The following is a 20,622-nucleotide window of genomic DNA, read 5'->3' as shown; positions in this document are numbered from 1 at the left end:
CAAATTAAATTACATTTGGATTATCTAGTTTTGGATAGCATTCTTCTTTTCTACTAGCATGGTTTATCAAGAGTTGACGAGTATATTTTGTAAAGTATACTTGAAACCACACATTATTTGATAGATTTTAGTATGTTACCACGTATTCACTCAACTCTGGTTTAGTTGTTATTGGAAAGCAATTGAAATATGAATCAAATTTTTAGTAGAGCCTCTGTCATTAAAAAAAGAAAAAAGTAAAGAAGAAAAACAACTCTGATAACAACAAATGTCCTTAATTTCAGAATTAGTATAATGTTGATGGGGTAGTTATATAGAGCTTAATTTGTATATTTCTGGAGAAAACATATATGAAATATAGTGTATTATATTAGTTAGTGAGAAATCCCCTTTAAAGCACATACAGTGTGCTATATATGTGAATGTATCTTTTATCTTTTATAATAAAACAATTAGCAAACAAAATTAGGTGAGATGCCTTATAGGATCTGCAAAATTCTGTGATACTAGTCTAGAATCATCTATAGCTATCACAGACACCTTTCATCTTGTGTAAACTTGATTGATACATAGAGTCTACAGTTTCCTAAGCCTACTGCTGACAGGAAAGCTTAATATCTTTACTAATATCGGGCATTTATTTTTTTTTAACATTTTAATGTGGAGGAATGGCTCTTTATAATGAATTATGACTAATAGCCACAAGTAAGTGGGAGGGAAATTGAGACCTTTGATGCTACATTCAGCTGCAAGTCTGTTACATGTTTAAGACCTTGGATAAAAAAAAATGAATAGTTAAAATGTATACTGTTGGTTTAATACAAGATCTTGTACTCAAAGCCCACTCTGGAGGATGCTTTCTGTGGATTCTGTTAGGTTGGCTGTAATGAAATAGAATACTTGGTACTTTGATGTGATCTGATCTTAAAGTAATACTAGCATCCCATAATAAATTTGCTGACCATTTATCCCCATTTTCTTCAGTTCAGCACTTTCTTCAGTATACCAAATCCCCTTCCTCTATGCCACTCTCAATTATGCACCCTCTCAAGAAGCAGAAGTCCAAGAGAGTAATACCAGAACTTCTTTTTATTAGACAGATCTAGATTTCTAGAAAATCTCTTTTGCAGGTGTGACTTTGCTCTTTCAGAAGAAATTCAGTGATTGAGTCTAGATACGATCACCAGGGCTGTGCTTAAATTCTTTGACATGTGCCACACAATCTGGTGAAGACATTATCAAGCATGTAGGACAAGCATGTCAAACTCGCGGCCCGCGTGCTGCATGTGGCCCACAACGAATATATATATATATATATATATATATATATATATATATATATATATATATATATTGCTAAGGAAATAAATCTTTATTAAGCACCTGCAAAGTTACTGGGAGGAGGCCATGATGCTGGACACACTGTCAAAGTCGATCTTCTTCACACTGTTTTTGGGCTTAATGCTCTCTTCCTGGCTACAGATGAAGATCTGGCCCGACTCATCAGCGCTCCAGCTGTACTTGCTCATCCACACCTTTAGCTGGCTGTCGGTCAGGTCCCCGAGCACCTTGGCCAGCAGCCAGCGATCATTGTGCTGATAAGTGATACCCACGACATGGCAGATAAATTTTCGGACAGAATCTTCAAAACCAGTTATACCTCCCAAAAGGTCCACGTTTTCATCCAGGGCTTGCCAGAAGGCCTGGAAGTGGCAGGTCTCTAGCAGGTTTCCAAGGTACAAAATCTGTCGGATAGGCCGTTCTTCTTGATGGGCCCGGTCAATCATGCACTTGCAAAGGGTGAAGTCAGTGTGGGGCAGGTTGGTGAGGGCCTTTAGCAGGATCTGAGCAGTGACCGTAGTATGAAAGAAGGATGGGTTGAACTGGTACAGCTTCAGGACAGCCAGGTTGGCTTCCAGATCATAGGCATTCTCCTTGGCCTGTGTCTCCACGTAGCGCTCCAGGGTGGCCAGATTCTCAGGACTGTATCTGTCGATGCCCTTGAGCAACTTGCCCACGTTCGCTCTCATCTGTTCAAACATGGCCATGCCTGCGGTCGCTTCCCACCCCCACAATGAATATTTTTGCAGCCCAGCCAATATAATGGTATGTAAGAAACATTTTAATAAAAATTTCATAACTTAATTTTTACAATATCCTGTTATACATAATTATTAATAACAAACTACAATACTTGCTAAGGACTGGGTACTATCATCGTGTTGCATTCATTTCCCTTATGCGCCTTAAACACAGGCGCACCATTTCTCTCCACTAATACTAGCAGCGAATATTTTAGCAACTGATTGCCACGTCATTAGTCTTGTACTGACCTGTTTGTGTGCGGAACAGGAAGTATTTCCCTATCAGAGAACAAGAAAAATAGGTTTATTTGCATTACGCTTATTAATTTGTGCAGTTATTCAGTATCTGGTAAGTTAATGTTCAAGAAAAATATTATTTTTTATTAAACTGTTCTATTATTTTATGTTAACGATCACTCATTTATTTCAGCCCTTTGTATTTGAAATAAAATGAAAGCTTTTGTTTTTTTGCGACTCACATAAACTTAATCCTTGTTTATTTGGCCCGTGTTAGCCTTTGAGTTTGACATGCTTGATGTAGGATAAGAAAAAAAAAATCTTTGCCTAATGCCTAGCTCACTTGATAGCCCAGCAGAAAAGAAATAGAACAGTGCATGCATGCATGTACAAAGCTGCTACGTACCAGGAATATCAGAGTGGCAGCCTGGGGACAAAAGTAATAATTGCCCCTGTGTCTTTGTTGGGCTTGTGTTGGTATTTGTCATAGGCAGGCAGCAGAGTAAAGCAAGTCCATGCCAAGGCAGTCTCTTCAGTATGGCTCTCAAAAACTACTAGGTCAGCCCTAGCCAGTTTGGCTCAGTGGATAGAGCATCAGCCTATTGACTGAAGGGCCCTAGGTTTGATTCTGGTCAAGAGCACATGCCTGGGTTGCATTGATGTTTCTTTCTCTCCCTCTCCCTTCCTCTCTGAAAATCAATTAAAATGTATTTTAAAAAAGTACTAGTTCAATTTTTATTTTGTTTTGTTTTGTTTTGAAACGGGGTGGGGTGAGAACACTTCGTATTTTAATTCTGCAACTACCTTTTGTTTTGTCATCTTTTTTCCTAGAGTGATAACATCGCCACAAAAACATATTTTAGAAGAAAAGTGATGTTTATGGAGTTTCATCTTTGCCTACTCCAGATCTGCCTAAAAGAAAGAAAATTCAGAGGCTTCTGAATAGAAAGCAACCAGAATTTCTAAACACCTACAAGTGGATGCTGGCAGTTGAATGGTCATAACACAGATCATTCATACTGCTGCTGTATGGATCCAGTGAATTTTGAATTAAGATATTTACACTGTATTTTGTTTTGTTTTCTGGTTTCTTTCCCCAATCTGTCTCTTTGAAAGGAAGTGAATACTGTAAAAGTGAGCATCTTATAACTCTTTCCCCTCTCTACAAAAATGTAATTTACATGTGTGTAAATGTGGCCAATTTCAATTTTACTGATGTACAATACTTAGATTTAGTTTTGAAATTGAACATTTTTAAAACAAGAGCAGATAAAGAAAAGTTATGTTCATTAGAAGGTAGGTATGATCTGGATTTTTTTCTGCATAGTACATAGGGAAAAAACATTTTTTGATTAAATAATTAAATGTCAACTAAAGTGTTGTCTTGATGGAATATTTCCAATATTTTAAAGGCAGTATCGAAGGGCAGATTATCTCAGATTTTGCCCATTAGCAAAAGTGCAACATTCTATCCACATTTAATATCAACTAAACTAATATCCTGGTTTAGGATTTCCAACATTGTAAAGGCAGGACTGATGAACAGATGATCTCTTGCTCACTTACAATACTACTGTGATGTTCTACTTGCAAATTAATTGAGCATTTCCAAAACCATATATTTTTTTCTATTTTGAAACATATACTTTCCCCCTAAAGCAAAGTTCTTCAAAAACTGACAAAGCCCCTCTCTACCTCTCTGGGCGTCCCCACTTTTCACCCTCCATTCTCCCCCCCCCCCCTTTCTGACTCTCTCCTTGACACACACACTCCCTCCTATGCCCAGGGCTCCTATAAATAGATCAGTTTCCCATATTCACGAAATTAGTCCAGATGTATCAAACAATATTCTGACTTAAACTTAAGCAAAAAGAACCTCTTACAAGGCCTTGTTTCTCTTTGGACAATTAGCCTATGTAAGATGTATCAAATTAAAACAATCAGGGCAAGCTACCTCTTTCCATTTTTGCTTGCCTCTGATGGAAACTGAATTAAGATTTTAGGAACCTGGACCTTTGAGAACAGGACACTAACAGGTGGTGATCACAGAGGATAGGTACAAAGGTCTTGAAGCTTTCTTAGAGCTTTGTTAGGTGGTGGCATGCAATTCATGACGTACCATCACTGGCAAACCTCATCATTCCACAGGTGGGTATGAGTTTCTCTAGAAGTGTAGGAGTGCTAGTTGTGTGTGTGTGTGTGTGTGTGCGTGTGCGCGCGCGCACACATATTTGTGTGTATACATGCCCTTGTGTACCCGTGTACATGTGACTATAGATGCACCTGTTGTTTGTAACTCAATTAAAGTAATTGCTTTGCATTTAATGTGCAACTTTGAAGTAGTGTAATGTTTTCTTAAAGATTTTTGCCACTTGGTTTTGATGTCTTTTAATATGTGCTTCTATTATCTTTCCTTGCCTACCAACCAAAGGGATGGAGGGGGAGGGACTCTTTTATTTCCCTTGTGAATGGCACTGAGGAGAAAATGTGGCTGCTGTACCAATCACTACTCCAGTTACTGGTCACTGCTAAGGCATCGATTTCCTCAACTCCTTTTGACTCTGCTCTTTTTCCAACCTATTCAAATAATGCAGTGTGGCTTTTGTTCATTATGATAATAATGCAGTCTTTTAGGCAGCTGTTTTTCAAGCCTTCTGCCACCATTTTATTTTCAAGTAAGTTAAGTCCTAATCATTCAGAATTGTGGAAAGAAAGGTTATTTGGAGAAAATGCTATATATCTTTATTTGCATATTAGGCCCAGGGACTGCCAGAAGATAGGGTGCTGCACAAATGTAACACTTGCTGAATAAATGAATGGAAAACCTCATACACAACAGAACATACAAATAGAAACAGGTACAAATAGTCACAGGTACAGCATAACAAATATGCAATCTTTTGAACACTACTTCTTAGTTTACAGACACAGCTAATTTATTCAGTATTGAGCTGGAAGAATCTTTTCAGAATACCTGTACCAACATATCACTTACCTTCCAGCTACAAGTTTATGCTGCTGTTAGGAAATATCAATGATGGAACGATTTTTTGTGCGACCTCTACATTTAATTTAGTATCAGACATAGTCACTTGGTCAGTAAAACCTAAAACTTTACAGTTCCAATAATTTCATTTGCTATTTCTGCTTTACAGACCTGCTTTGAGTTGCTTTGGCTTTGTCTTCCTTTGTAAATACTCTTATATGTTCTTTGTAAACATCCTGTTTGCAGTTTTGGGAGACAGCATTGCAACTCTGTATAGTGTTTATATATATCAGACTTGCCTTTCCATAGAGCTTCTCAAAATAAATGTGTTCATGAAAGTTATTTGTGTGTAGACTTATTATTTTTTCTTAGTAGTGTTGTCTCCACTTCCTTATAAATATAGGTTTCTGCTCTTTGATGGAATTGACTGAATTTTTTCAGAATAAAGCACTTTGAATAATTTAGGGTTTGGGTTAAAAACATTATGTCTAGAAATGAGGCTTTTAAATAGAGTTGACATCAACTCTTGATACTCCAAATGTGGAGGTGATACCAGTAGAACTTACCTGAATTTTTTTTTTTTGTCATTGATGATAATGTATGAATCCTGTTTTGAAGTGATTACTCTATGAGGTTAAGGCAATCATTTACAATTTTCTTTTGTCTCCTTTCCTTGCCAATTACTATTGCTCTTTACATAACTCCTTTTTAATGTACTTATTTTTACCAAAGAGAAGGCAAATATGAGTACATGGAAAATATACCAATGAACAGACAAAACGTTTTGGCATTAATAGAATACAGAAGGATGGATGAATTGGATATCAAGAATATATTAGCAAATTATATTGTCAGCCTTATAAAAAACAACAACTAAGGTTTAAAGGAAATGCTAGAAAAATAATTGCTTCCATGATTCTTTCTTTATCACTCTTGCCATGCAGAAAGGCAATGAAAGCAAATATAACTTTGTTATCAGTGCTTGCTCTATGGTCAGTGGGTGATGGGAAGGGATCTGTGGAGTGAGAAGGGCCACAGGGTAGGGAGGCAGTAACTATATCATGTGCATAATCCACAAGCTACATGGAGTACCTATTTGCAGATAATTGAGTTTATTGTGTAGTTTGACCTTATTTGATGAACACAAGAAGTTGTGTGTAAAATAATATCACAATGGGAAGGTGTAATTAAACTGACTTTAACATGAAAACTCCACAACCGCAGAGATAATTTAGAATTTATATATTTATGTATATGTGTATATCTATATCTATATATCTATATATCTCTCTCTATATATCTATCTATATCTATATACTAGGGGCCCGGTGCACGAAATTCGTTGCACTGGGTGTGTGTGTGGGGGGGAGAGAGTCCCTCAGCCCAGCCTGCCCCCTCTCACATACTGGGAGCCCTCAGGCGTTGACCCCAATCACCCTCCAATCGCCTGATTGGCCCCTTGCCCAGGCCTGACGCCTCTACCAAAGGTGTCAGGCTTGGACAGGGGACCCCCATCTCCCCCTGATCACTGGCTCTGGCCCCCGCCCAGGCCTGAGGCCTCTGGCCAAGGAATCATGCCTGGGCAGGGGACCCCCATCTCCCTCTGATCGCTTGCTCCACACCCCGCCCAAGCCTGACGCCTCTGACCCAGGCTTCAGGCCTGGGCAAGGGGACCATCATATCCCCCCAATCCCTGGCTCCGCCCCCCGCCCAGGCCTGATGCCTCGGCCAGAGGAGTTGACCTTCATCACCCTCCGATCACCAATCACCGGATCGGCCCCTTGACCAGGCCTGAGGCCTCCAGCAGAGGTGTCAGGCCTGGGCAGGGGACCCCCAGCTCCCCGCGGTTGCAGGCTCTGCCCCTACCCAGGCCTAACGCCTCTGGCCTAGGCGTCTGGCCCGGGCAGCGGGGACCTGCAGTGGCAGCAGGGGGGCGCTGCGATTGTGGGCTTCGCTTTAGGCCCAGGCAAGGGACCCCTAGCTCCTGGGACTGCCAGCTTCGACCATGCCCAGCTCCCATCGCTGGCTCCACCCCTGCTTCCTGCTATCACTGGCCAGGGCGGCAAAGGCACCTGATTCTCTGATCATGGCTGGGGGGCAGGGCAAAGGCGGCCCCAGGGCCGCCTTTGCCCTGCCCCCCAGCTCTTAGCTCCCCCCTGGGTTTCCGATCACTGTCAGTGGCAGGGGGCTTCTTCCTACTTTCCCTTTTGCCTCCCTGCATTGTGCCTACATATGCAAATTAGCCTCCATCTTGTTGGCAGTTAACTGCCAATCTTAGTTGGCAGTAAATTTGCATATAGCCCTGATTAGCCAATGAAAACGGTATCGCCGTACGCCAATTACCATTTTTCTCTTTTATTAGTGTAGATAGATATAGATATAGATATATATAGATAGATATATACTAGAGGCCCCGTGCAAAAAATTGGTGCACTGGGGGGTGGGTCCCTCAGCCCAGCCTGCACCCTCTCTAATCTGGGACCCCTAGGGGGATGTCCGAATGCTGGTTTAGGCAGTCAGACATCCCTCTCACAATCCGGGACTGCTGGCTCCCAACCACTCGCCTGCCTGCCTGCCTGCCTGATGGCCCCTAACCGCTTTTGCCTGCCAGCCTGATTGCCCCCTAACCACTCCCCTACCAGCCTGATTGATGCCTAACTACTCCCCTGCCAGCCTGATTGCCCTGAACTGCCCTCCCCTGCTGGCCTGATCACCCCCAACTGCCCTCCCTTGCCGGCCCAGTCGCTCCCAACTGCCCTCCCCTGCTGACCTGGTCCCCCTAAACTGCCCTCCCTCCCCTGAAGGCCTGGTCCCCCCAACTGCTCTCCCTCCCCTGCCAGCCTGGTCGCCCCAACTGCCCTCCCCTGCTGGCCTGGTTGCTCCTAACTGCCCTCTGCTGCTGGCCTGATCACCCACAACTGCTCTCCTCTGCTGGCCACCACAGACCCTTCTTGCTGCCATGCTCCAGTGGCCCAGAGCCCATGGACCCTTCTTGCCACCGCGCCTTGGTGACCTGGGCCCACAGATCCCTCCTGCCATCACATCGCAGCAGCCAGAGCCCACAGATCACTCCCGGGGTCCACAGATTGCTCCAGCCACCACGACCCAGCAGCCCAGGCCCACAGATTGCTCTTGTTGCCATGCTCCGGCAGCCTGGGGCTCACAGACCCTTCTCACTGCCACACCCCAGTGGCCCAGAGCCCATAGCCAGCCGTGGGCAAACTACGGCCCGCGGACCGGATCCGGCCCATTTGAAATGAATAAAACTAAAAAAAAAAAAGACCGTACCCTTTTATGTAATGATGTTTACTTTGAATTTATATTAGTTCACACAAACACTCCATCCATGCTTTTGTTCCGGCCCTCCGGTCCAGTTTAAGAACCCATTATGGCCCTTGAGTCAAAAAGTTTGCCCACCCCTGCCATAGACCCTTCTTACTGCCACACATCAGCAGTCCAGGCCCACAGATCATTCCCGGGGCCCACAGATCACTCCCCGGGCCCACAGATAGCTCCCCGGGCCCACAGATTGCTCCCACCACCATGCCCCAGAGGCCTAGAGCCCACATACCCTTCCCACCTGCATGCCTTTGTGGCCCGGGGCCCACAGATCGCTCTTGGGGTCCACAGATTGCTCCTGGGGCCCACAGATCTCTCCCACCACCACACCCCAGAGGCCCAGAGCCCACTGACCCTTTCCACCTGCATGCCTTGGTGGCCTGGAGTTAAAGACCGTTTTCACTGCTGCCACCACCTTGGATGCCCAGGGCTCACAGACCCTTCCTGCCTGCATGCCTCGGTAGCCCAGGGCCCACAGATCTCTCCCACCTGCCATACCCCAGAGGCCCAGAGCCCACAGACCCTTCCCGCCTGTGTACCTCGGCAGCCAGGGGCCCACTGTTAGGTCGTCCTTCCTGGTCGTGAAGGCTCCTAGGTTATTATTAGTATAGATATATATGTATATGTATTTACACACACACACACACACACACACACACAGTTGACCCATCAGCAACATGGGTTAGGGGCACCAATGCCCATGAAGTTGAAAATGCATGTATACTCCTCTAAAACTTAAGTACTGTTGACTGGAAGCCTTACCAATAACAAACCATTGATTAATATACCTTTTGTATGGTATATGTATTATATATATTTTTATAATTTTATCTTTAGTTTTGAAACTATTACAGATGTCCCCTTTATTTGTTTGTTTTCCCATTGACCCCCTTCACTCTGCACCCACTCCTCCCAGGCCTTCACTACCATATTGTCTATGTCCATGGGCTATGCACATATAAGTTCCCTGGTTAATCACTTCCCACCCCACCCCTAGTGTTGCCTTATCTCTGAAGTTCATCAGTCTGTTCCATGCTTCTATGTCTCTGGATCTATTTTGTTCATCAGTTTATTTGGTTCATTAGATTTCACATATGAGTGAGATCATGTGATACTTATCTTTCTCTGATTGACTTATTTTGCTTAGCATAATGCTCTCCAGGTATATCAATGCTGTTGCAAATGGTAAGAGTTCTTTCTTTTTTTATAGCAGCATAGTATTCCATTGTATAACTGTACCATAGTTTTTTCCCACTCATCTGCTGATGGGCACTTAGGCTGTTTCCAAGTCTTAGCTATTGTAAATTGTGCTGCTATGAACATAGGGGTGCATATATTCTTTCTGATGAGTATTTTAGGTTTCTTAGGATATATTCCTAGAAGTGGGATGACTGGGTCAAATGGGAGTTCCACTTTTAATTTTTTGAGGAAACTCCATACTGTTTTCCACAGTGGCTGCACCAGTCTGCATTCCCACCAGTAGTTTATGAGGGTTCCCTTTTCTCCACATCCTCACCAACGCATTTGTTGATTTTTTTGATGATACCCATTCTGACAAGTGTGAGGCGATACCTCATTGTCATTTTAATTTGCATCTCTCTGATGATTAGTGACAATTTTTCATATGTCTCTTGGCCTTATGTATGTATGTCCAGTTTTGAGAGGTGTCTGCTTAGGTCCTTTTCCCATTTTTTTAAAATTGGATTGTTTGTCTTCCTTTTTTTTAAGTTGTATGAGTTATTTATGTATTTTGGAAATTAACTCCTTATCAGATGCATCATTGGCAAATATGTTCTCCCATGCAGTGGGCTCTCTTTTCATTTTGTTGATGGTTTCTTTTGCTGCGCAGCAGTTCTTTATTTTGATGTAATCATATTTGTTTATTTTTTCCTTAGTTTCCTTTGTCCTAGGAGATACATTGGTAAACAAAAAGCTGTAACAGATGTCTGAGATTTTGGTGCCTATGGTTTCTTCTAGGATTTTTATGTTTTCACAATTTACATTTAAGTCTTACATCCATTTCGAGTTTATTCTTGTGTATGGTATAAGTTGGTGGTCTAGTTTCATTTTTTCTCATGTACCTGTCCAATTTCCCCAACACCATTTATTGAAGACACTGTCTTTACTACTCCATTGTGTGCTCTTGCCTTCTTTGTCAAGGTATATGTATTATATATTGCATTCTTACAATAAAGCAAGAGAAAAATAATATCATTAAAAAAGCATAAGGAAGAGAAATATATGTATAGTATTTATTGAAAAGTTTATGTATTTTTGGATACATGGACTCACCCAGTTCAAACCCATGCTGCTGAGTGGTCAACTGATTATATGTATATAACTTATCCTACTTCAAGGGAAGCAATCTTTATTTGTCAGGGTATAGTCCAAATATATTTTATTCACCCCAATCAGCCCCTCAAAGACAGATAGGCACATCTGTCATTATCAGTTTATATGATCTTTTTATACTCATTTGGTGAGTCTTATCTTAATAGGATTTGAATGCTTGGAACAGCAAGGGTAGTTAATGTGGCTGCTTCAACATTCAGCAGAACTCACTAGCTGGAAAGATCTACATCGAAGTGTGCATGAACAGAATCGATCAAACTGTCAAATCTCAGAGGGAAGGTAGGGGAGGGCAGGGGTAAGGGGAGAGATCAACCAAAGGACTTGTATGCATGCATATAAGCTTAACCAAAGGACACAGACATCAGGGGGTGAGGGCATAAGGGGGGTTTAGGGGGGCAATGGGATACATATGTAATACCTTAATCAATAAAGAAAAAAAAATTCAGATTCTCTACTAGTCTCATACATAGCAACCATATGCTCACTATAGAATGTTGAGGAATACTACTTCTTTAAAACATAAAACCTACACAGAAGACTTGTCAGGTAAAACATGCCTAAGCATACACCAGTTAAGCACCTCCAGTGACTGCTTATAAAAATATTACTAGGTGCTGATTGACCCCCAAGGGTGTCTTGGAAATGCACCAAAATGCTTTTTAAAAAAATGTTTTTAAAACAAAACTGCCCAAAGGCAGAACCTGAAAAATATGAGTATGAAAATTTATGTAGGTAAGTTGATCAGGGCTCCTAATTTATAAAATATGCAAAAGAGAAATCATGCAAAATTAATACACAAAAGGTTGAATTATATTCTGTTTTAGAAAAACTAATTAATTTTCTAAGACAGGCATGTTCTTGGATGCTGATTTTTAGACAGCAACCTTGAGTTTCAGTTTGTTGCTTAAGTGTACTTTAGAGATAAGAAATGCAACTAAGCTGTAAAAAATAAGGCAACTTTCCTCCTGTCTCTTGTGCATGATAAATGCTAAGCCAATTAGGAACCACTGTTGCATGCTACATTGAAATGTGTCAGTAACATCATTGCTATGCTACATAAATGGGGGAAACTTATTTAGAATGAAGTCCTGAGTAGGAGGAGACCACTTGTTTAACTTAATATTAAACATTTGGGTCCATAGAAGTGAACTAGAAGCAATCCTCTCCTTGACTTTCCAATTTCAGAATTTCCACGATAAGGTCTTATATTTCACTGGCAGTAATCTGAATTAGCATTTCAATAAAAAGAGCAAGGAAATACTGAAATGGAAAGTTGATTATGTGTCTGCAGAAAAAAGGTGAAGCTTACAGTGCATTATGTATTTTTACACTTGTACTTCCAAGAAGGTTTTCTACATTCTTGAAGTTTCTACAGCATTTAAGGTACCATGTGTTTGATCTTGCTTTTTTATATTGTTATTTTTTTCATATTTAAATTAAGATTATGCTCATTCCAGGAAGACAGGCTGTAATGGTGGTGGTGCTTAAACAGTGTTTAGCATTATAGCTAAATATGTCATATTAATTACACAGTAGATATAACCCACAGAAGATATAGAAAATGCAAAAAACATTTTTTTGCAAGACTACACTGTCTTTCTGTGGGGGCGTGACAATGACACTGGGTCAACATTTTACTTCTCAAGAGTTCTAGTTTTATTTCTTAACACCTTAGAAAACTATAGTTGACTCTTGGTTCATGTAGAGTTGATATTATAGAATTGGGTTTAGAACTATGAGGAATCTTAGGGTATACACCAGGCCCTATCACCTTTCCAACTACTTCTGTATCAATACACTTCTCTTCTTTGTAGAGGTTATTTAATTATTTCCCTAGCTATTAATGTCCTGATAAAAGGTCAATAAAAGAATAGGATGAGCCCTAACTGATTTGGCTCAGTGGATAGAGCGTTGGCCTGTAGATTGAAGGGTCCCAGGTTCGATTCCAGTCAAGGGCACATGCCTAGGTTGTGGGCTCGATCCCCAGTAGGGGGTGTGCAAGAGGCAGCCAATCAATGATTACCTCTCATCATTGATGTTTCTCTCTCTCTTTCCCTCTCCCTTCCTCTCTTAAACCATTATATATATAAAGAATAGGATGAAATAACTGGAAATATTTTTTTCTTATTCTAGAGTTTTATGACCCATGATACCCCATGAAAAATGAGATTTTCCATATAAGATTTGAAAGGATTTTCTTTTCTCCCTTTCTGTTTTGATACTCTCCTTCACCACCATCACCAATAAATGTCTTCATTACACCAATGGTGCTCAAAATATTTCTTTTTGTGAATTCAGAGTCTAAAATCATTTTTTCTACTTTCTCCACTTATGATACAGTAAAACTGTGTCTTGCTAAAATTAATGAAAAACATTTTATCTGAAAATCCAATTGCTAAATCACAACTGAAATAAATCATTAGGCTATCCAAATACACATATTCATATTACTATAGACACACCAGATGAGCCTACATTATAAGCCATGCATGTGCTGCATGGTAATTAAAGTCCTCTAGAATGATTTCGATCTACTGTTATAATGGATATGTAATCTGTGCTGGTATCAAGTGATTTTAAGTGATAAAATATAAGACTTACAATTCTAGCCAAGATAGATCAGATTTACCCTCCCACCTGCACATCAAAGAAAGCCCTCAATATATGAAACAGGGATTCTCAACACAAAAGACATAAAATAATAAAGAACAGTGATACCTAAGAGATGACACAATCACCTGGTAAGCCCTATAATTGTCTTGCTTACTGTATTGAGAGCAACTTCAGGCCATGGTGCAGGGTTGGGGAATCCAAGTTAACTTCTGGAATTAAAAGATGTTACTCTGAGACCAGGGAAAGACAAAGTGGTCAGAATTCATGAGAAAGAGTACCATAGAGGAGGGAGCTTCACATATATAGAACTCCAGAGATCTGTAGAGGGTCCCTCTTGAGTGTTCAGCTGAATACTAACTACCCTAGCATATGAGGAAATTATATGAGACCACAGAAAGAACTACCTGAAAGAATTAGATGTAACAGTATTTGGCACTCACCAAGACTCAGATATTGGACATGTTCCTACCAACCAGAAAGAAAAACATCAATATTAATGGGAATTTGGATAGAGTATTTGTAAGTGTCTTGCCTCAGTATTGGGAAAAATGAGTCCTAAGCTAAGCAGTGTACCAGACTTACCTAAAAAACAATAGAAGCAAGATTTGAAAGGAACAACTTCCAAAATCAAAGAATATTTATAGGGTTACAAAATATCTAACACCCAACAAGGTAAAAGGAAAATGCCTGGTATCAAATTAAAAATTACTAGATGTGTAAAGAAACAAAAATATGATCCATAATGAAAAGAAAACCAATAGAAATTTATCCAAAATGACACAGGTGATAGAATTAGTAGACAAGGTCATTAAAAAGTTATTATAACTATATTATAACATATATAAAGAGTAAAATAAAGAAAGGAAAGATGTAAATGACACAAACAGAACTGCTAGAGATGAAAACTGTAATTGTAGAGATAAAAAATACTGAATGATATAAGGCATTGCAGAAGAAACAATTGTTCAACTTGAAGTCATGGCAACAAATTCAATTCAACATGGAACACAAAAAGAAGTTACAAAAAATTAAGAGCATTAGTGAGTTGTGGGACAACTTCATTCAAAATATATAAGTTGAGGCCATGCAAGTGATGGTGAGCTGCAAAAATCTATTAAGAAATAACGGAAAAAAAAAAGAAATAATGGAAAGCCCTAACTGGTTTGGCTCAGTGGATAGAGCATCGGCCTGTGGACTGAAGGGTCCTGAATGTGATTCCTGTCAAGGGCACATGCCCCGGTTGCGGGCTTGATCCTCCAGTAGGGGGTGTGCAGGAGGCAGACTATCAATGATTCTCTCATAGTTGATGTTTCTATCTCTCTTCCCTCTCCTTTCCTCTCTGAACTCAATAAAAATATATTTTGCAAAAAGAAATAATGGACAAAAATTTTCCAAATTTAATGAAAACTATAAATCCACAGGTTCAAGAGATTTAATAAATAACCAAATCAAGAAACGTGAAGAAACTACAAACACTTTATGATCACATTATGTACAGAGGAACAAAGATAAAGATGATAGCAGCTTTCTCATTAGAAATTATGTAACTGAGAAGACAATGGAACAACACCTTTAAATTACTGATAGGATAAAAAAGAGTCTACCTAGATTCTGTATCCAGTAAAAAGAACTTTCATAATTGAAGATGAAATAAAGATTTTTCAGACATATAACAGATGAAGGAATTCCTCACCAGCAGGCTGTTCCTTAAGAAAGGAAGTTTCTCATGCATGGAAAACGAAACATGATGGAAATATATATCTACACAACACAATAAAGTACACTGAAACTGGAAACAATATAAGTAAATTTATAAACTATTTTTCATATTATTTAAATTTCTTTAAAATATACTTGAGGACATCAGTGGAGATATAAGGGCCTCTGAAAATACAAGAAGAATACTGACAAAAATTGTTAGAATCAAATTTTTCAGAACTCTGGAAGTTAACAAAAGGCTTGAAGCAATCCGGGGAGTGTTTACTCAAGAAAAATAATTGAGCCCTAGCCAGTTTGGCTCAGTGGATAAAGTCGGCTTGTGGACTAAAGGTTCCCAGGTTTGATTCCAGTTAAAGGGCACATAACTCGGTTAGAGGCATGATCCCTGACACTGGTTGGGGTGTGTGTGGGAAGCAGCAAATCGATGTGTCTCTCATATGGATGTTTTTCTCTCTGTCTCTCCCCTCCTTTCCACTCTCTCTAAAAGTCAATGGGAAATATCCTCGGGTGAGGATTAACCAAAATGAATGAATGAATGAATGAATGAATGAATGAACGAATATCAGTAATAATAGTGACCTTCATGGTGTTTTCACTGGCCCTATTTTCATCGCCATATTCCCAGATTTGTGGCAGCCTAGAAAACTAATAGTGCTCAATCACTGTGAAAACCAACCATAGACATATAGACAAATGGAATAAAATAGAGAACCCAGAAATCAACTGATACAACTATGCCCAATTAATATTTGACAAAGGAAGCAGGTTCATCAAATGGAGTCCAGACAGTCTCTTCAATAAATGGTGTTGGGAAAATTGGACAGATACATGCAAAAAAATGAAACTAGACCACCAACTTACATCATACACAAAAATAAACTCAAAATGGATAAAGGAATTAAATATAAGATGGGAAACCATAAAAATATTAGAGGCATCCACAGGCAGCAAAATCTCAGACATATGCCAAAGCAATATGTTCACCAGCACTGCTCCTAGGGCAATGGAAACTAAAGAGAAAATAAACAAATGGGACTACATCAAAATAAAAAGCTTCTGTACAGCAAAAAAAAAAAAACAAAACACAAAACACAAAAACCCAAAAACCCAAAAAACAAAAAAACAAAACAAAACAAAACAAAAGACATCAACAAAACAATAAGAAAGCACAATGCATGGGAGAACATATTTGTCAATGTTATCACTGATAAGGGTTTAGTCTCCAATATTTACAGGGAACTCATACAACTTAACAAAAGGAAGATAAACAACCCAATAAAAAAATTGGCAATGGACCTAAATAGATACTTTTAGAAAGAGGACATAAGGAAGGCCAAGACACATATGAAAACATGCTCAAAGTCACTAATCATGTGAGAGATGCAAATCAAATCGACAAGGAGGTACCATCTCACAGCTGTCAGAATGGCTATCATCAACAAATCAACAAATGACAAGTGCTGGCGAGGATGTGGAGAAAAAAGGAACCCTCCTGCACTGCTTGTGGGAATGCAGACTGGTGCAGCCACTGTGAAGAACAGTATGGAGTTTCCTCAAAAAACTAAAAATGGAACTCCAATTTGACCCAGTGATCCCACTTCTAGGAATATATCCCAAGAAACCAGAAACACCAATCAGAAAGGATATATGCACCCCTATGTTCATAGCAGCACGATTTACCAGAGCTAAGATTGGGAAACAGCCTAAGTGCCTATCAGCAGATGAGTGTAAAAAAAAAAACAAAACTGTGGTACATCTACACAATGGAATACTACGCTGTGGTAAAAAAGAAGGAGTTCTTACCATTTGCAACATCATGGATGGAACTGGAAAGCATTATGCTAAGCGAAATAAGCCAGTCAGAGAAAGATAAATACCACATGATCTCACTCATTTATGGAATATAATGATCAACATAAACTGTGAACAAAAACAGATCCAGAGACAGAGAAGCATTGATCAGGCCATCAAACCTCAGAGGGAAGGTAGGGGAGGGAGTGGGTAAGGGGGAAAGATCAACCAAAGGACTTGTACGCATGCATATAAGCCTAACCATGGACACAGACACCGGGGGGGGGGGGGGGCGAGGGCATGAGTGTAGGGGGGCAATGTGGGGATAAGGACACATATGTAATACCTTGATTAATAAAGAAAACAAAATCTATCTATCTATATATATAAAAGCCTAAGTGACTGTCGCAACAGAAACAACCGAACAGATGACCAAACAGGCTGCGTGGGGTGACCAGGCTGGCAGGGGGGTTAGTGAGGGATGACCAAACGACTGAGCAGTAGGCTGCAAAGATAGAGGTGCCCACAGCCAATAAGGATTGAATATGCTAATTGACTGTCATACCCTCAAAAATGGTGGTGCCCACAGCCACAAGATGGCGGCACCCAGTCCCGTCAGCCCTGCTGGGGTGGCAGGTGCATGGTAAGGCTGAGTGTGTGCATGAGGCAGGAGCTCCAGAGTCCACCAGTCCCCTCAGCCCTCCAGCCGCCCAGGGCTGGCCCGAGGTGCAGGCAAGCCTCAGATGGCAGCTGCCCAACCACCCAGGGCCACCTGAGGCTAAGGTAACCAGGGCCGGCTGAGGCATGCACTGCCGGCAGTGGCAGCAGCAGAGGTGTGATGGGACATCACCTTCCCCTGATGGCTGGGTCACCTCCGGCCCCTGAGGACTCCGGACTGTGAGAGGGGGCAGGCTGGGCTGAGGAACCCCCCTCCAGTGCATAAATTTTCATGCACCGGGCCTCTAGTGTATATATATATTCCATAATATAATATAATATAATATATATATATTCCATAATTTTATTTTATTTTTTTTTCTTTTAATTAAATCTTTATTGTTCAGATTATTACATTTGTTCCTATTTTTTCCCCCCCATAACTCCCCTCCTCCCAGTTCCCACCCCACCCTCCGCCCTCACTCCCCACCCACTGTCCTCATCCATAGGTGCACGATTTTTGTCCAGTCTCTTCCCGCGTCTCCCACACCCCTTTCCCCCCCAAGAATAGTCAGTCCATTCCCTTTCTATGTCCCTGATTCTATTATAATCAACAGTTCATTCTGTTCATCAGATTATTTATTCACTTGATTCTTAGGTTCACTTGTTGATAGATGCATATTTGTTGTTCATAATTTGTATCTTTACCTTTTTCTTCCTCTTCCTCTTCTTAAAGGATACCTTTCAGCATTTCATATAATCCTGGTTTGGTGGTGATGAACTCCTTTAGCTTTTCCTTATCTGTGAAGCTCTTTATCTGACCTTCAATTCTGAATGATAGCTTTGCTGGATAAAGTAATCTTGGTTGTAGGTTCTTGGTATTCATCACTTTGAATATTTCTTGCCACTCCCTTCTGGCCTGCAAAGTTTCTGTTGAGAAATCAGCTGACAGTCGTATGGGTACTCCCTTGTAGGTAACTGAGTTTCTTTCTCTTGCTGCTTTTAAGAGTCTCTCTTTGTCTTTTGCTCTTGGCATTTTAATTATGATGTGTCTTGGTGTGGTCCTCTTTGGATTCCTTTTGTTTGGGGTTCTCCGCGCTTCTTGGACCTGTAAGTCCATTTCTTTCACCAGGTGGGGGAAGTTTTCTGTCATTATTTCTTCAAATAGGTTTTCAATATCTTGCTCTCTCTCATCTTCTGGCACCCCTATAATTCTGATGTTGGTACGCTTGAAGCTGTCCCAGAGGCTCCTTACACTATCCTCGCATTTTTGGATTCTTTTTTCATTTTGCTTTCCCGGTTGGGTGTTTTTTGCTTCCTCGCATTTCAAATCATTGACTTGATTCTTGCGCTCCTCTGGTCTGCTGTCGGGAGTCTGTATAATTGTTATTTCAGTCCGTGTATGCTTAATTTCTAGGTGGTTCCCCAATATACGATCGAGGGTCTCATTAGTTTTCTTGTAGATCTCATTAAGTTTATCGGCGGCTTCTAAACAGTTCTTGAGAGACCTTAAAAGTTTGGTTCTGAACTCTATATCTTCCATGGACAATTTTGTCCTGTTTCTTTGTCTCCGCATTTTGTTATGCTTCCTTGGTGCACCCCCTAGTGGTCTTTGTGCGCAGTCTTATAAACCTTGATTGTTGTAGCTAATACCAGGGAGGGTTTGACCTCCAGGCCAAGTGGCTATGAGAATCAGCTGTTTCTGCAGTGAGAGAACTTCTGTCCTCTAGGGAGGTGCTAATCTAGCCTTTGCCTGAGGCTATCCGGCAAATGCCTCTGTGCAGGGCTTGGGCAGGGCGGGTCGCACAGGATCAACAGGGTGGGCCAGAGAGAGCAGTTATGGCCGCTCTCAGTCCTGTCCCCAGGGGCTCTGCCTCTCTGAGTCCCAGCAATGGCTGCAAAGCTCAGAGAGAAAGCTGCACTCGCTCTGACCGAAGCCAGGCAGACCCGCTTCTCCCGTTTGAGTCTGGGTCCCTAAAGACTCGCCTGGATCTGGAGCTCAGAGTCTGCGACTCCCTCCCGATTGAAAACGCCAACCGCGCCCTCCGCCGCCAGCCCGCTCCGCGCACTCCGCACCTCAGAATTTGACTTCAGCACTGCGCCTCCTCTGAGTGTCCGTATGCATTTCTCTTTCCTCCTAGTTGTAGGACTTCCACTCAGCCAGCGTTCCTGTGGTTCTGGGTGATGTCCCTTCCGTTTTTTGGTTTCACTTTTGAAGTAGTTGTTCAAAGCAGCAAACTCCGGCGTTAACCTATGCCGCCATCTTGGTTCTCCCATAATTTTAAAAAAATTAAAATTAAAAAAGAAAAGAATGTATATTTGCATTAGCTTGTATTTGTATTAGAAAACACTGAAAGCATACTAATAAAAGGGGTTACTGATGAGGAAAGGAGTAGGATAGCAGCAAGACTTCTGGGTTTACCTTTATAAACTTTTGATTTTTGAACTGTACAGTATATGTCTTATTCAAGAAATTACATTAAAATAGGAATATTATTAAATTATGATGTTTTTGCATGATAGTCTACTAGATAGTAAATAAAACTGATTCTGTAGGTGTTTAAATACATAGATAAAAATGTTCAAAATATATAACAAATAAAAAAAGCAGATTATAAGAAAGTAATGTGCCGGAACCGGTTTGGCTCAGTGGATAGAGTGTCAGCCTGCGGACTGAAAGGTCCCAGGTTCGATTCCGGTCAAGGGCATGTACTTGGGTTGCGGGCACATCCCCAGTAGGAGATGTGCAGGAGGCAGCTGATCGATGTTTCTCTCTCATCGATGTTTCTAACTCTCTATCTCTCTCCCTTCCTCTCTGTAAAAAATCAATAAAATATATTTTTT

At 40.8% G+C, this 20,622-nt stretch overlaps 1 protein-coding gene across 1 annotated transcript; it reads right to left on the bottom strand.

The window, feature by feature from the left end:
• Window positions 1-1,369: 1,369 nt before the first annotated feature.
• On the bottom strand, window positions 1,370-2,048 carry LOC308512151 (eukaryotic translation initiation factor 3 subunit K-like; the record flags this gene model as incomplete). The annotated part of the gene is made up of 1 exon (XM_081081973.1): window positions 1,370-2,048. The coding sequence occupies one exon, from the start codon at window positions 2,046-2,048 to the stop codon at window positions 1,392-1,394; it is 657 nt and encodes a 218-aa protein (XP_080938099.1). The 3' UTR covers window positions 1,370-1,391.
• Window positions 2,049-20,622: the final 18,574 nt, after the last annotated feature.

The sequence above is a fragment of the Myotis nattereri genome (assembly GCF_964212035.1).
Source record: "Myotis nattereri genome assembly, chromosome: X".
Taxonomy (NCBI): domain Eukaryota; kingdom Metazoa; phylum Chordata; class Mammalia; order Chiroptera; family Vespertilionidae; genus Myotis; species Myotis nattereri.
The sequence above is the reverse complement of the archived record's forward strand: the minus strand, read 5'-3'. Positions and strand labels throughout refer to the sequence as shown.